Consider the following 18,003-nt stretch of genomic DNA (forward strand, 5'->3'; position numbering starts at 1 on the left):
GTAGACATCCAGCAACAAGGCTCTCGTTGATCAGCCACACATGGTTTATCCTAGATCTGAGTGTCGCGTGTCACGACTCAGTGGCGCACTCAGAATTTAATCTTGGAGGGGACCCGAGCACTCAAGATTTAATCTTGGGGTAATTTTCAAATACACACAATTTACGAATACGCACTACGCATTACATACGACCTATGACTGAGCATCTGCAGTGATCGCCAATACATAAGTAGTATAGAAATAGAAGACACAACATAAAAAAAAGAAAAAGAATTTTAATTAGGAAAAGAATTTTGGAAAATTTTCTAGTATTTATTTCCATTTTATTTTGGGGGGTCAGGGCCCCCTCCCTGGGTGCGCCACTGTCATGACTAGTATCTCAGCAACAACGAATATCAGTCACAAAGCTCACCTTCCAATACAACAACGGGGCAGTTCGAGCCATTTCCACAAGCACGATGCGCCTTCCCTTGCTTTTCATGCAATTCCATAGCCGGAGACCAACAAGGGTACCCATGGTAACGACCAGGCATCGCAAACATCTCCCTGCATTGGCCAAGAACATTGGAAATGGACCCTCGACAGATGGAAGAAAATCGTCTGGAGAGATCACTCCAGTGTACTGCTGCACCATGCTGATGGTGGGGTTAACATTGGGAATAAACTGCATAAAGCCCTATTCCCTGGTTGCACAGATGGAGTTCAAAAGCCGGTGGAGTTGTTGTTATTTTATTGAGAGGTTTTTTCTGACACGCCCTAGGTCCATTAGTTATGATCCCACAAACACTGAATAGAGAAATTGAGATATTTTACCTACATGTCTCAATCATGTCCTTCAGCTGCTCTTTTCCACAAGGCTTTTTGCTTTGCATTCTCTGAGCCCTGATACCCCTAAATTCCAGTCACATGAAACGGATTAGGCCATCCTATCTGGATTATCTCTCTAGCAACGTTTTTCTTTCAAAAACCAGACTAAGGTCTGTGTACAATAAGATGCAATAATCAGAGACTTGTACAATCGAATCATAACATGCTTATTTCTGTCAGAATTCTCCCCATCATTTACATAAACTGCTGAACTGGCTTCACAATTTTAACAAAATTGTACTCGAAATTTCAGGTCTCTGTCCACAATTATCCACATTGTTTTTCATCTCTTCCACCACGTGCAAGATCTCTTCCACCAATCTTGCATCCTGTATCCCATCTTTGTTTCCCAAATTTTAAAACCTTACACTTTACTGCATTAAACTTTCAGTTTCAAATTCGGCCATTCACACAGTCTATTTAAGGCATCTTTCGAGGCTACATAAACAACTGCATATCATCATTCAAGCCCTTCTCTATGTAATTTACATAGAATTAAGCAACAATAATTCCAAAACACTAGTGACATATCTCTCCTCGGATATCAGTTCCACATACACAACATTTTAATATGTATTATATAGCCAATCTAAAAACAATGCACTAGTCTACCATACAATCCTATACGTTCCAGTTCATTTTCCAGGTAGTTATGTAACAGTCTATCGAATGTTTATTTTATTTTATTTTAGTTATTTCAAAATCGAAGTATAATATCTATATGCATTCCTCCTTGATCAATGCATTTATTTCCTTGTTATAGTAAGTTAGCATATTACTGAAATTTGATCTTTCTTTAGCAAACTCATGCTGGCCATCAAACTAGAATTCTGCTTTTATCCTAGTACTGAATTTTAGTCATCAGTATCCTCAATCTTTCATCATGCCAAAGTTCCTGGAAGGAGATTGGTCTATAATTCAAAGCGTTACTTCTATTACTCTCTTTAGGAAGTGCCCACTTTCCACTTCTGTGGAACTTTGTCCAGTAGAAGATTCGTTCTAAAAAGGTAAGTTAAAGCTATTGTTAACTCCTGGTAACATTCCTTTAAGATGTGTGGTAATATCACATCAAGCCCTATGGTCTTATTGATATCAAGGTTACCCTGTTTCCTCATATATATATATATCTCCTGCAAAAACTCATCGTCAGTGTTTGTTTCCCTTCTTTTCCCACTTCACTATTTTAGTTCTACATTATGTTACGTCACAAGGATTGAATTACTCATTTGAAACGTCTACTATACTTTCCTCAGTGGTTATCATTCTGCCATTATCACTAACCAACATCATCCTTCAGAAACCATTCTACCTTGTATTTCTTTTTAGCATCATTTGCTAACTTCTGCCCCTAGTTTTGCTACTCTTATCATGCGGATCACCTTCCTTGCTTATCTCATGTAACTAATTTCTGCCACTCATCTTGTGCTGCATCCAGAATTCCTGTTTCTTCGCAATTGCACATTTACTTCTATAGTCCTAGCTTATATAATCTTTTGACCAATTGCACGAGATATGATCAGCAAAATGTTATTTAAAGCAGACGACATAAACTGTGACGGTAAATTTGGAACATAGTGCACATGGAAATAGTGTAGTGTGTCATTAAAAAATAATTTTGTAAAATGTTTCAAATCGGTAACTAAATTATTTCATCCCGGTGAAATAATTTAGTTACCGATTTTTTTTAATAGTTAGCCATAAAAAATTAGTTAATTTAGATAATTTAGTTACCGAGTTACCGATTTTTTATAATAGTTAGCCATAAAAAATGTACAGATCGAAAATTATTTATCGTCTCTGGAAAATTAGATGGTTTGATTGCTGTCTGTTGGCAAAAAGCTGCAAAACATTATGATGGGTATTTTGAGACAAATGAGCTGAACACAATGGAATTCTGAAGATATGCTTTCTTCCATGTTAAGGGTGGCTCCATGAGTGAAAAGGATTAACTTTTGCACTGTTATTGAAGTGTGGAAACAACTATGTCTATGTTTCCGTTTTTTCAATGTTTTTGCGCGCAAAGTATGTGATCCGTAAGGTACTGATTTGTCAACTTTTTATAAAGTAAAGAAGCGAAGGAACAAAATGCTGAAATTCTTAGCCTTGATTCCAAAGAGTAAATGAGTGTTTCTGATATGTATCAAGAATGTAATGTTAATGTTTTCAAGGAAAAAATAAATTTACATGCATTTCCCCCCATCCTCCTGTCTGTTATTGTAAAGCATAATTTACCAGTTGAAATAACGTCTTCCCATCTATTATTTTCATTGTGTAAGAAAAGTTCGGCTATATACTTGGTACATTTAACTTATATCTTTGTCTAAGTGCTTAAGAGAATAACATGTTCAAATGCTCTTATACCAAAACTTATAAAGTTTGCAATTATTTCTCTGACTCTGACTTCTATCAGAGAAGAGACAAATCTCTTCTCATTAGAAATCAAATGAATATACTTCAAACCTTGATCTATGTCATAAATATACACATTAAATTACATTAATGTCCCAAGGAATATAATTTATGATCCACTTCTCAACTTTCTCTTTAGATACTAGTATATTAATAAGGCTATGCGACCATTACTTAAAATATGATGTAGTTGAAATATTATAAAATATTAAATGCATAGGCTAGGCTAGTGGTTTTTTTTGGGGGGGGGTCAAGAAATTAGTTCTTAATAATTTTTATTAGTATTTCACTTTTCATTCTACACCCTTTCTGTTATTTTGTGCGACCTCGTGTTATTTTGGGCGACTTTGTCGATTTTTTCATGAGCATAAAGGAAATTGTTTTGATACCCATTCGCCTTTGCGCGTTGTTAATCGCAAATAGCTTTATTGTCGATGAGGTAAAAGTGTGTATCAATATTTTTCAATCTCTTCCCATCTTCTGCTGGGAAAAGATATTTAATAATGGAGAATGCTTACGGAGTTGGTGTCAAAAACAGATATGAACTCTTTTATAATGAAGAAGACGATCCTTTTGAAATTTTAAGGCAGCATGAACAAGAACAGGAGAAGAAGAAGACGGAAAAATTGACGAAAGATAAATCAAAGACTACGGGAAAAACACCGAAGCAGCTTCCTCAAAAGATTATCAAAGAAACAACTCCAAGATCTTCGGAGACGGGAGGTAATGTAACGTATTTCAATACCATATATGTGGTGCTTGTTTCCATGTGAAAATGTATTCTGAAATAATTCATTGCTTTTTTCCATCCGAGCACGTACCCTGTGAAAACACTTTTCTGTTTTTAGTAAAAATGCTTTATTAGATATTTTTAGCTGTTTGCAATGATTGCCATTCCAATTAAAACATATATATGTTAATATCCGCTGTTATATGTTAACCTGAAGCGATATTAACTTACCATTTATGGCACGTGGTTTAAACATGGCTGCTTCCAAACAACGGGAAGTTAATTTAGGTAGCGTGCGTTATAGGCCACCATGCCGATGAACCCCCATATGGTGCCTCTTTTGTTGCAGTTTGTTTTAAAATGAATAACAGATAGTGTGCAGCCTTGAGTGCCAATATTTCATTATTTTCGTTTGCACGTGGTTTACTCTGCAAGTTGTGAAATAAATATAATAATATGTAGTTGAGCAAGCGCTACCAATTTTCGATACATAATTGAGATTGTTATAATTTAAAATAATTTTTTTTTCCATTTTATTGAAAATTTAATTTTATTGGTAATTTATCAATGGAGTGTCGTGTTTCCGTAAAGTTTTTATATCTCCTTAGTAAAATAAGTATTATCGTTCTCTCCACTATGAGGCTAATGCCCATTTTTATGTAACCCAAGGTGGCAAGGGCACGAACTCCATGAATTATCCAAGTTCCTCTTCACTACTTTATATCTTACTTATAAGTAACACTATCTCCAAGTGAGTTTGAAGTAAATATTGTTTTTGAAAGGAAATCCAGATCACCAAAAAGGGGGGGGGGAGAAATCTCGCAGCAAACAAGCTTAGTATTTTAAGAAAAAATGGAGGTAGGAGGATGAGCCATATATTGAGAAATACTGCTGTGGTTAACCAGTATATGTAGCAATATTAAATGTATATATGATAGCCTTATGTATATTCACACTTCATAACTTATCTTCTCCTTTAGTTTTGTTTCTTCGTGTCCTTATTTTATATTATTTTTTAAAAAATTTAAATACATGTTTATGTATTTAAATTATATAACCAAAGGCATGATTAGCCAGCGGGTTCGAGTTTGTGATTGTGGAAATACTAGTGGTAGTAGGCGGTAGATGACGGTGTAGTTGCGGTTAGTTATATGTGGAGAGTTGTAGAGTAGGTGCCCTCCCTCAATGAGTCTTTGGACACCCTGGAGGTGTTACATAATAATAATATAATTTTAATTTTTATAATTAAATAATTTTTAATTAACCATCACACAGCAATATTTTTTCTTCAAGTTACATTCACTGTTTTGATAACCTGCTCTGAAATGTCATTCGATATATTTTGAATGCATTTTGTAAGAAATGAATGTCTTATATTCAAGTGGAAGAAACATGATTGGATTCTCCATCATGACAATGTGCCCATTCATACATCACTCATTCGACAGTTTGTAGCTTCCAAAAACATGGCAGTCATCCTCCATTTTTGGCTTTTTCCTCTTCAAGATAAATTCCTGCTGAAAGGATATTGCTTTGACTTGATTGAGAAAATCCAGGCACAGTTGTAAGGGGGGGGAGGGCTGAACACAGTAACACTTCAGGACATTCAGGGATGCATGGAATCATATTGTGCATGCCCTAGGGGACTTCTTTGAACGAATCAGCAGAAACTAGGATTAGAGTATTTTTTATTGGTCCGATTCCATGAACTTGGATAGCAACTCATACAGCAAAGTGTGAGATCAGTGTGTATTTGAAGATGAGGGACTGGGAATATTTGTTTAGGAATGCATGCATGAAGTCAAGTCCATGCAAAACATCCTCTGTGTGATTTGATGTTTAATGGACAACTGTCGTTTAATTCACTTATTCGACAGTTCGTAGCTTCCAAAAACACGACAGTTATCCCCATTAATCTCCCTCTCTCCATTTGAAACCTCACCTCTTTGACTTTTTCTTGTTCCAGATAAATTCTGGCTGAAAGGATGTTGTTTTGACACGATTGTGGAGATCCAGATAATCACAGCAGGTGCTCAATGCAATTGCACTTGAGGACATACTTGTGAAACCATAGATGATTTTTTTATGCTTGTGAAAAAGTTATCTATAGTAACAAAATCATCCCTAGTAGAATTAAAGACATGCACCATCAACATAAGTGTCACCTGAAAAGGAACTGGCAGATGAGTAGTTACAGAAATATGTCAACATAATTAGCATTATTGAAATGAAGATTAAAAACATAAGATTCTGCTATATAATAAGTAAGATTTTATATTCAGGCAATAGTGTTCAGGGAAAGGGAATAGTAGCTGTGTTTATTCAACATTAAACATGACATACTTTTTGACATGTTCATGCCAGGGTATCTTGTGTTGTGTTAGTGTGAAATAAGGCAAGAGATACCATGGTGTGAATGTGTTAAATGGCAGGCATTTGCAGGTAGAGGTTCTTGAGATTGCCGGTTCTTGTTGGTGATCCTAAGAGCACAGTAGGAAATGAAGAAGAGGCATACAGAAATGTTAAGAAAAAGAGCAAGCTTATAAATGGTAAGTACCTGCTGGATTTCTGTTCAGGATATGGACTAGTTATTCTCAAGAAAAAATGAAATAACTTAAAAAAAAAAAAAAAAAAAAAAAAAACTTGGAAAACTCATTGACAAAATAAAGAAAAGATTTGTTTCAGCCAAAAAGGCATGCGGTGAATTTGTCCACAAGGATAATAATATCAGGACTAAGGAAGTTAAGAAGGTAATCATGGTATAGATGAAAACATGTCACTAACAAGTCTGCATATGCTCTGAAAAAGTGCAGAAAAATATATAAGAAAGTGAAGCATCATGTCAGGGTAGCACAAGTCATGAAATGTCATTTGGTAGCATATGCACCAGAAATATATGGCAAGCTATTCTTGAGGTTATTGAAATAGTTTAGAAATGGAAGAAAGAGTAGAGTAAAAGGAATGATATGGAAACAGTCACTGATGGAAGTAGAATATATTCATGGAATACAATCTATGGTATATATCAATACTTATATAGATAGAGCCATCAAAAACCAGAAATGTAGAAAAGCAGCTAGAATAGATATGTTACTAGAAATGTTCAAATATGGAACTATAAAATTTTGACAGTGACTATACTACAAAATTCAGAAAGCCTGGTCAGAATGTTGGCTTCTGGATTGGACAGAACTCTTATAGTACTCGTCTATAACAAAGATAATAAAATAATGTGAGAATTGCAAAGGAATTTCTGTACTGAGTGGTCCAGATAAGATTTAGACAAGTATAAATGAATAAATCTTAATCTAAGAAGTGGAGAGAAACATGATAAGCAATTGGATTTTGGTGTAATAATGTTTGCCATGACTAGATTTTTACTTTAAGGCAAATGTTGGAAATCCTGGGAATATAACAGTAATATATATTGTCAATCTGGAAAGGCATAGAAAAGGTGCTAAGAGAAAAGCTGTTCATAACCCTATGATTATATGTTGTAAATGAGAAATAAATATATACAGCAATCCCTTGATTAATGCGTTCCTTAAAACAGGCATATTAATCGAAAATGCACTAATCGAATATAATAACCTATGGGAAAATGTATAATTCGTTCCTCAGATTTCTTTTTTGACCCTTAATTTTTTTTATAAAAGAATTAAGGTATGTCTCAGGGCCTTGTTAAAGGAAAACCATGAAGCTGAAAGACAATAAAACATATTCAGAATATAAATTTATTATTCTGCTTCTTAACAAAGAATTGAGCTAACATAGTTTGGTGGGTTCTATTTCTTTTTTTCATGCAACTAACTGTATGGCCCTATTTCGTCTGCAAATTTTACTGGTTCTCTCTTCACCAGGGTCAGTCTCTTAAGCATTGCTGCTTAAAAACTTCGATTGTACGAAAATTATTTTCAAATTGTTTCTGTGAAACCTCTTTGGGCTTGTCAATGATTAAATTTTCTTCAGGATCTTCCCACTGTGCATCTAAATTTAGCAGGTCAGAATCACTCATCCTTCTCAGAATGAGAATGAGATTTAATTAACCTAGATTCATTTCAAAAGCCTCTGAAATCATTTGCACAATGTGGAAGAATGTGCTTCCAAATTGGCTCGCATATTGCAAGCAGTAATTTCATTCGACTTTATAACCAGGCTGAGATTTCTCTGATTTGGCTAGAGTCTTGGAAAGCATTCGCTTCCAAAAAAAAGGCCGATTTCATCGATATTAAATATTTGATGATCACAATAGTCCCCTTCTTACACAATTTTCTTCAAAATCTCTGGATATATCCTTATCTGCACTTGCAGCTTCTTCGCCTGTAATTAGAGCATTACGTAGGCTATTTCTCTTTTTGAAAAGCTCTAATCACCCAACATGTGCTGGGTGATTTGAGAATTCTTTTCTTTTTCCTTTCCATCAGTGATAGCCCTTTCCAGGTTACAAAGAGACAATGCTTTTGATTTAATAAGGCCAGTATTTAGTGGGATCCGTTTTTGGTTATATCTTTGATCCATGTAAAAAGAAGTCTCTCTAATTCAATCATTATAATATGCTTTCGAGTGCATGCATGATGAACTTGAAGCAGCCTTACCTTTCTCTTTGTATTCAGCAGTTGATTCACCCATCTTTGTGTTCTTATCCTATCTTTGCTTTGTACGTGCCTTGTTCATTTTTCTTTGTTATTTCAAGTTTTTCTTCCAATCAGATTACTTTTTGAATCATTTTCACACTTCTATTTTTTGCTCACTAATTCTTTTACTTATGATTTAAGGTTAGGAATATAATTTAAAATAAAAAAAGTAAGGAAAACAATTGCACGAGATATGATCAGCAAAATGCTATGTAAAGCAGACGACATAAATTGTGACAGTAAATTTGGAACATAGTGTACATAGAAATAGTGTAGTATGCCATTAAAAAATAACTTTGCAAAAATGTTTCAAATCGGTAACTAAATTATTTCATCCTGGTGAGTGATTTTTTTAAAATAGTTAGCCATAAAAAAATGTACAGACCGAAAATTTTTAAAATCTGTAACATTTATTTTTAAGATGTATATAGGCGCACTAATCGAATTTTAGAGGCGCACTAATTGAATTTGGGTATCGAAAAAAATGACTCACTAATCATGGGTGCATTAATCGAGGGATTGCGATAATCTTATTTAAGTTGTAAGCGAGCTTAGAAGTGATGTAAAATAAGGTGTAAGAGAAGGGTGTACACTATCTCCACTGCTGTTTGCAATTTGTATTGAACACATGAAAAGTGGCATTATGCAAATAATATGCAATACTTTATGCAAATGATGTTATCCTCCTAAATAAATAAATTCAGTACACATCTTCAGGATGCCTTAGTCTGAATCTTAAACTGAATCTAGGCTCTAGCAACTTTCATACGAACATTAGCTTTATGCAATAAAAAGGAAAAAAAGGTATAGACATTGAAAACATGAATTGAAATCTAATTTTTTTTTTAAATTTATTTTTATCAATGTCACACATAAGAGGTTGTAAAACATATAGCACAATTGGTTCCCTCTGTGGGAAATGGTCGAATTTAGAAAATATTGATACATTTTTTGAATACCTGGAAGTTGTGGTCTCTTAGGAGAAACCTATGTTTGGAAGACTCAGTGTATAGTAGAAAGTATGAACAAGACATTTATTTTGTATGCTTGGAGTTGAACAGTCAATGGATGTTACCATCATCACAACACCTATAAAAATACCCACTCATAAAAATATCTGTAGAATAAAGAACTCATCATCATCAAATTCCTGACATGTACCCTCAAGAGGTATAACAGAATATGATAGTAGTACATGAAAAACTTACATCACTGCTAACTTCCTATCTACAACTTTCCTCCAAATCAATCTGTTATCTGTCAAGACTTCGACATTATCAGATCTTATATTTCTGTCTTCTAAAGCACATTTTACTGTATCAATCTACCTATATCTTGGTCTTCCTCTGGGTCTTTTTCCTGCCAACCTGGCAGGGAACACTTGTTTTGCTAATCTTCCATTCTGTTTAAGTGACTATATCACCTGAGATTAACTCTGCTAACCGATTCCTGGATGCTAACAATGTCAAGTTCTTTCCTAATATCCTCGTTTTTAATATGATATTGCCATTGATGCCATCTGTTCACGACACTAATCTTTCTCAGGACTCTCATATTTGCGGTCTCTAGTCTTTGGTCAAGTGTTTTACTTCTGACCCATTTCTCACATCTATAAGTTAAAATTGCTTTGAATTCTGTCTTGTATACAGCTTATTTAGTGTTTTGACCAATTTCTCTCTTATTCCATATAAATTTATTCAGTTGACTTCCTACCATAGGCTTTGTTGATTCTGTTATCTATTTATATATTTAATTTACCATCTTCACTAAAAATCGTGCCTAAGTAGCTGAAATGTTTTACTTGTTCCACAGGTTCTCCGTTCACAACACAGTTGGCATTTTCAATGATTCTGCCTATTTTCTTTATCTTGTTATTGCTGATTTTCATACCAAATTTATTACAACAGTTATTCAATATATTCAGGGCATCTTGCAGACTTGTACTGGATTTATTTATAAGTATAACATGTGCATGAAGTAAAGAGCTGAGATTAGCATCTCCCATTTTGATATCAGGTTTAAAACTGCTTTCACAATGTACATCCTTGTCTGACACCAGATTTAACATGACAGCTGATCTATGAATCAAAGACTAAGTATTGCTCGATGTAATGCCCCATTGACACCATACAACTGTAGTATTTTGAATACCTTTTCTCTTGGCACCTTGTCATATGCTTTTTCCAGATCTATAAAACTTAAATGCAGATGTTTGTTATATTCCCATGATATCTCAACTATTTGTTGTAAAGTGAGAATCTGATCCTGACAGCCCCTAAATAGCGGTGCTCTAAATTCAGGCCAAATGGTCTGAATTCAGCTTGTTCTTTACCAAGCTTTCCTTCTCAACCGTCTTTCAAAATATACTTGCATAAATCTTACCAGGAACACTCAGTAGGGAAATACCTTTGTAAATCTCACATTCAGTTTTATTTCCCTTTTTAATATATGAGTACTATGAGAGCTCTACTCCAATCATCTTGAATTTGTCCTTCTGTCCTACAGCATCTGCACTAAACCATGCAGTGCAGATACTGAAGGACTTTTATACCTCCATACTTGAGCATTTCTGGTCCAATATCATCTACTCCAGCTGCCTTTCCATATTTCAGGCTTTTGATGGCTTTTTGTACTTCAAGTGTGGATGTGTATTCTTAATTGCATGCTTGGTCAGTGTGTTTTATCACTGATTGTTTCATTTAGCAATTTTTTGAAGTAATTACTCCATATCTAGGATATCTTTTTATCCAATTTTCATGTCACCTTTATCATCTCTAATTCCTTTCACAGCACTCTTTCCTCCATTTCTGAGCTTCTTCAACAACCTCCAGAATATCTTGCAACCTTCTTCATATTTATTTTCTATGTTCTTACAAAAGTCTTCCCATGACTTGTTTAGCTAGTTTTACACAGTATTTAGCTTTCTTACATTTGTGTCTGTACTCTCTAAGAGCTCAAGCTGACTTGTTTGCTAGGAACTTTTGATATACTTTCTTCTTCTTTTCCTTCACTGCCTCTTCAACTTCCTGTGTCCACCATGGAGTTCTGATTTTTCTAGTCCTTGAAGACAACCTCACCACATGCCTCTGTGTTTTCTTCAGGGCTTGGCACTGAATCTCCAAGGTTTGGTTCCTCTTCTCAAACTCTCATTTTTTCTTGAATAATGTTTGTATATTTTAGTCTACAGTTCACATCTGACAGCTGCTCAAATTTTATTCGCTTTAAAACTTTCTTACATGTTTTTCTTTTCGGTAAATATCTTGCTGAAAACTAAATGGTGATCATTTCCAATTTCAAATCTTCTGTGCACTCTAGTGTCCTGCACCAGTAAGAAAACATCAGTATCAATGAACCATTAGAAATTATCAAAATTAATATATGAGCCTGTAATGGTTTTAAATGCTGTGAAAAGTTCAAACATGTTTGAGGCTAGTGCACGCTGGCCTTGACTCAGCCACTGGCTGACAGCCGTCTGCGGTTGTCGACACCTCTGGGCACGAGTGAAGTACAGAGGTATCTATTCTAGGAAACGTATGGTCACAAGCAAGGTCAATGCGATGCAGCGTGGCTTGGCATGCCTGTAGTATGCGCTGTCGCATTTTTGCGATGCGATACAGCCTGCTTTGGCGATAGTGTGCGGGTTAGCTTTACATTGAATACGAGACTGATGCTGTTCAATTCTAACCAAGTTGTTCCTTAACATTTCAGGATTTGTGAAGTGTTCTGTCTTAGGAAAAGTGAGAAACCCTGATCTAGACCATGCCACAAAATTTTAGCTGAGTTAGACTCAACATAAAATCTGGTATCATTAGATTTCATTAATCTAGTGAATAATTCTGTGAGTACAGGCAGGAAGATTGAGAAGTGATTTTGTTCATGACAGATCGCAAAAAAATCAACTAATTTCTGAATATCGAAAACAAGATGCTTTAATATATGGCATTATAAAAAAAACAAAAAAAAAAGATTCAAAATATCCCAAGAAATCATGTACTGTCCAGAGATTGAGGTGCGTTATGTCAAAAGCAACACTGGAAAAAAAATCATCTTTCATATCAAAATGGGTGAATGCATTTTGAAGTACTTTAAAAAATTTCTTATTGAACTTTTAAAAAGTTCAATAAGAAGCTGTTCATAATTAAAGACTTGACAAATAACTGACCAGTTTCAAAGAAAGCTGCTGACCAAAAAAAGTGATCCATGTTAACACTGAAGTTGCATATCAATGACTTGAGTGGTAACATCAAAAAATGGATAAGCATAATTAAAATATACTTTTGATCCATAAAGTTTATTTTATTATCTGTTATGCTGTACTATGATCTACATTATGTCACTATGAAGTGTTTTTCAAAAGAAGCCATCTTTTCCTCATAAACATCACACAAATATAACATTTGGAAGAATTAGATGATGTAAAAAAAAGTAAATGCAATAATACAAATAGAATTATTTATCTATGAAAACTAGAGTTTTTTTTTTTTTTTTACATTAAATGGCAGGATACAAAGCAAATTTTCTTTAGAAATTACTGTATATTAATTATTTGATGATTGCAAAGAAATGCAGAAGTGCTTGAGAATTAAAAGCAACATAAGGTTTTTCAAGGGGAAAAATAAAAGCAGTGGTGAAAAATTCTGAACTAGTAATGGAGGAACATGCATTAAAAGGACTGCAATTGACATCCAGGACAGTTTCTCTAGTTATACCTCTGCTTTTCATCACATGAAGATCCAGGGAAAAGTTTTTGTAATCCATCAAGTAAACGAAAATTTGAATTGTAAATATTTTCTTAGATAGATTTTGATTTCTTTATACAAACTTATTTACATTTAAAGAGCAAGGGCTTTAAATGCAAGGGCAGCCAAGCTGGATTTGGTGTACAAATACTGTTTATTCTAGGCACTGCTAAAACTAATCGGCAAATATTTTTAGATTTTTCTCTGAATTGTTTAACCATGCTACCAGTCTATAGATGTCAAGGTTATCATGGATGCGAAGTGCATATTAAAATTGTAATACCATTGATATTACATTTAAATATACGATGGATATGAAACGTGTGAGGATGCGTATTTGATCCATAATGGTTGAAAAGCAGTTGTACTGCAAACTTTTTGATCTCTTTAGTTTAGAAATACCCGATCTCTACACAAATGAAGAGGTGCTCTTTACGAATATCAAAAACAACTTTAGATAATTTTTTCACCGGAATTTGCTCAGAGAATCATTTACGGCTGAGTTCTTATTTGTTCAAAAAATTTTAGTTCGCTATGCATTAAAAGATCACAGAAACCAAGAGTGGGATGGCATTCTATTTCCTCTCAGCCTGGAGTAAATTTTATATCTATGCTGAAAAAAATTGAAAGACAATTTTATTTTATATGATGATTTTACTTTCATCACACACACACACACACACACACACACACACACACACACACACACACACACACACACACACACACACACAGAGAGAGAGAGGGTGGTTAATATTTAAATAAAATATTTAGTGATAAAAATAAACACAAATGAATAGTCATCAGTTGAAAAACATTTAGGTTACATTTTTAGAATTAGCATAAAGAAATTATATACTTGGGAAAATAAAAACTATCATGACTGTCTCTCTCTCTGAGCTTTCCAACTTCTATATATTCTATCATTTGATACAAAATAAGGCTAATTACCACTGTCTGCAGTGCATCAGTTTAGGTTAATTGTGATTAATTGGCATTATGTTTGCTTATCTATCTATCCTCTTATTAGCTGTGTTTCATTATGACCACCGTGCTTTGAAGACACAATAAGGTAAAAAATATATAAAAATTTGCATCATAAAACATGACAGAATTGGTGTTTTATAAAACTCTTCTAATTTTTTTTAAATTATTATTTTTTATATTCAACCTAAAATTCTCATTCATCACAGACAAGTAGATAACACTTTTTTCAAACCCTGTGTTGAACAGTGCGTGCAAGGGAAAATGCACAGCCTTGGGATATTCTTAGCATTAATTGAGAAATCAGATAAGAGGGAGCCATCTACCATGGCATGTGGTAGACATCCAGAGAGGAAACTGGCAGTCCACAGAAAGGGTATGATTGAGACCATAAAATGTCATATTAGATCATATGCCTTGGAAATATCAAGACTGACCACATGACTAAATCTTTCCATGACCTGTCAAGAGGTAGGTAAGATCAGCAAGGAGGGCTGCAGAATCTATATTGGCAGTCACTTATTAAACAGTTGGTCTCTAGATAGTGAAGAAGCTGGTTGATATTGTTCTTCATCACTTTAGAATATTGAGCTAATGGTTTGATTGTTGACTTATTTCCTTTTTTTTTTTTTTTAAGAATAAGCTGGATAAAAGCTTCCTTCCATCCATGCTGTTGGATAGATGCTAGATGGAGAGTAGGCAGCTAGTAAAGTTGGTACAGAATGGGCATTACTTCTGGAACTCAAGCTCTAATTACTATTGCTGGAAGGATACCATCTGGGCTAGAGGACTTATTAGTATCAAGGCTATTGAGTATTTTCCTGACGTTCTTCTAAAGAAATACCAACGGTGGTTTGTTGAATAGTAGAAGGGGGGGGGGAATCTAACAAGAAATGGAGGAGAAGACTTATCTTTAGTTCATAAGTTATATGTTATCTGGAACTCAAGCTCTAATTACTATTGCTGGAAGGATACCATCTGGGCTAGAGGACTTATTAGTATCAAGGCTATTGAGTATTTTCCTGACGTTCTTCTAAAGAAATACCAACGGTGGTTTGTTGAATAGTAGAAGGGGGGGGGGGAATCTAACAAGAAATGGAGGAGAAGACTTATCTTTAGTTCATAAGTTATATGTTATCTTTAGGAAATGTTACTATTGTTTCATCTGGGATGAGAGGCAGAAACATAGTAGGGCTGAAGTCTCATCCAATAGCTGTGTTGCAAGGGACAAGAAGATTTGACAGTTGTATAAGTAAAAAGCAAGCATAGTGCATTTGGCTCTTACAAAGTCTGCTTTAGATTTTTTTTTTTTTTTTTTTTTTTTTTAACGGTTGTTATAGGATGAGTGAGAGGCTGTGGGCAAGAGTTTTTAACCTGATCCACTGATTGCATGCTGCATTTTTACATTGGACTGCTTTTTTTACACCTGTTAGAAAACCAAGGCCAAGATAAGGATCAATGTTCTGAGTGGAATGAGGAATAAAGGCACTCATCCCAGAAAGAATAATTTCAGTTAGTAGGTTTACAGCAGTGTGCTTGCTTGGATTAAGAGAGTGGAAGCAGTAATCTTCCTACGAAAAGAAGCATAGAAAAACTTAATGTCATCCTTGTTGGCATCATTGTAGTGCCACAGGATATGAGGCTGATGGCTGGGAGAATGATGATCTGTGAAGAAACATGGACATAGTTTTATAGTCAGTTGTCGAGTGAAGTGTTAATACCAGCAATGTATTTGTAGGGAGAGCTGGTTAAGAAATGATCCACAAGGCTATTGAATATTAGGGAGTTGGGAGAATTAAGGACTATTTGGTATTCTGATAGATACATTAACAGTTTTTGTTTGATCATCACTGGTTATAAACAATTCAGCTTCTCTTCTAGCATGATCTATGAAATTAGAGAACAGCAGCCAGTCAGAATTGTATATTAATCTCTTCTCACTGTCAGAGTAATTAGACTATATTTGTTCAGAGGTAGATAATCAAAAAGGTCAACATAGTCATCAGAATTAGGAGGAGAGTAGTAGTAGTGGTCAAGGCAAGGAAATTTTAAGCTATATCTTATAAAGGGGGATTCCTAGTTTTGGGATGGGATATTGGACCTGACAGAATCACATGATCCCATCTTGCAGAAGGCATCATTAATGTACTAAGGAGGGTTTGGGTGAGCTATGGTTGTAGAGATTGCTAGTTGAGGATTAGTGATGAATAATAGATTTGGTTTGGATGTCTATAAGTTAAGTGGTGGTAGTATACATTATTGATGTAGTTTAAGCTTCCAGATGTTAAAAAATCTACATGGAAGTTGTACTTTTCATTACATGAAGTTTTGTTTATTTTGTAGGATTTTTTGGGGTATGTTTTAATTTTTTGGATATGGATGAAGAATTTGTGGATATGACTCAGAGTCTTAAATTAGAGTCTGTCCCAGATCCTAATTTAAGTGTAGCCTTGAGAGTTCTCCCTGCTAGTTTCTGTACTCGAACTTTGGCCAGACACAAGCTGGCAGAATAAGACGTGGCAGGATTATTCACCAGCTGATTGAGAAGTCTCCTGAAGTGTTACCAACAAGTTTTGTTCCCATGTGCTCTCGTGGCTGTCCTGCAAAAACTGCTTTAGTGCTGTACCCATGAATGAATGAGGTGCTGGCTCCTGGTTGGAATAATTATGGTGTGGAGGGAATGCCTAGCAAAGCCACCACCTGCAATGTTAGAAGGGGAAGGGGCAGAAACTGGAAATCCTACTCTAGAGATGAAACATAGCAATAGCTACTGCATGCTGTCATTGAGCAGGGCAATAAGAGTTATCTGCCACTGGTTGACATTTCCACCATCTAGGGAAGTTTAAGGTAGCAGGCCTTTAAATAGGCCATACTACAGGCAGGTTGGGGTGAAATACCCTCAAGAAGCTATAACTGAACTTATCAAGTAACTGGACTTGGTAAGTCCAGTTACTTGAATTTACCAGGATTCCTGCAACATACTCATTGTGATCAGTGCATTATGATTTGGAATCTGCTGAAGTGATAACATAATATTGCTTATTTGAAGGAATTTTTGAAGTTACAGAAGCTTTTTTTTTTTTTTTTTTTTTGGAAGATTTATTATCCGGCCACTTGGGTCTTTAAGACTTTATAGTAGCACTATATTTTTGCAACTACCTCTTGATGTTTATTAGTAAAAGCTGTAGTTGCTAAATTCACTTTAAAAAAAAAAATTAAAAATCATTTTATATTTTGAAGTAAAGGTTTATCATATGCCTGTTTGCACTATTGAAGTATGAATAATTCTGCAGCAATTCAAGCTAGCACTGAATCTCGAAAGGATATCATATTTTTTGTTAAACAGGTAAATCAGCCTGTTACAGCCGAAATAAAGGTTATAAAGTTTTTTTTCACGCTCCTGACATGACCAAATAGTTTTTACCTGATATGTTTCTACATGCTGATGTTACTTATATTAAGTAGGGCTTTGTTACATGCATTCTAAAATGAAGTTAGAAGTTTTTCTCTTTCTGCAGTAAACATTCTACAGGTTTGGCTTGAACTAGTTTTACTAAACAAGATACAGAAATGCAGGCTGTGACCTGACCTACATGATTCAGTAATGACTAGTTATTTGGTTTTGAAAGGCAGCTAAATG

At 34.7% G+C, this 18,003-nt stretch overlaps 1 protein-coding gene across 3 annotated transcripts in view; it reads left to right on the top strand.

Annotated features, from left to right (window-relative positions):
- The first annotated feature begins 3,690 nt into the window (after nucleotides 1–3,690).
- LOC150095463 (intracellular hyaluronan-binding protein 4-like) overlaps nucleotides 3,691–18,003 on the top strand; it is a 127,610-nt gene continuing 113,297 nt past the window's right edge. For all 3 annotated transcript variants that reach the window (XM_090409786.1, XM_090409787.1, XM_090409788.1), the window contains exon 1: nucleotides 3,691–3,999. In XM_090409786.1, the coding sequence (XP_090265912.1) occupies nucleotides 3,780–3,999 (220 nt within the window). In that variant the 5' untranslated portion in view covers nucleotides 3,691–3,779. The remainder of the gene's footprint in view (nucleotides 4,000–18,003) is intronic.

Source organism: Typopeltis vanoorti, chromosome 20, assembly GCF_054136105.1.
Source record: "Typopeltis vanoorti isolate ZY-2024b chromosome 20, IOZ_Tvanoo_1.0, whole genome shotgun sequence".
NCBI lineage: Eukaryota > Metazoa > Arthropoda > Arachnida > Uropygi > Thelyphonidae > Typopeltis > Typopeltis vanoorti.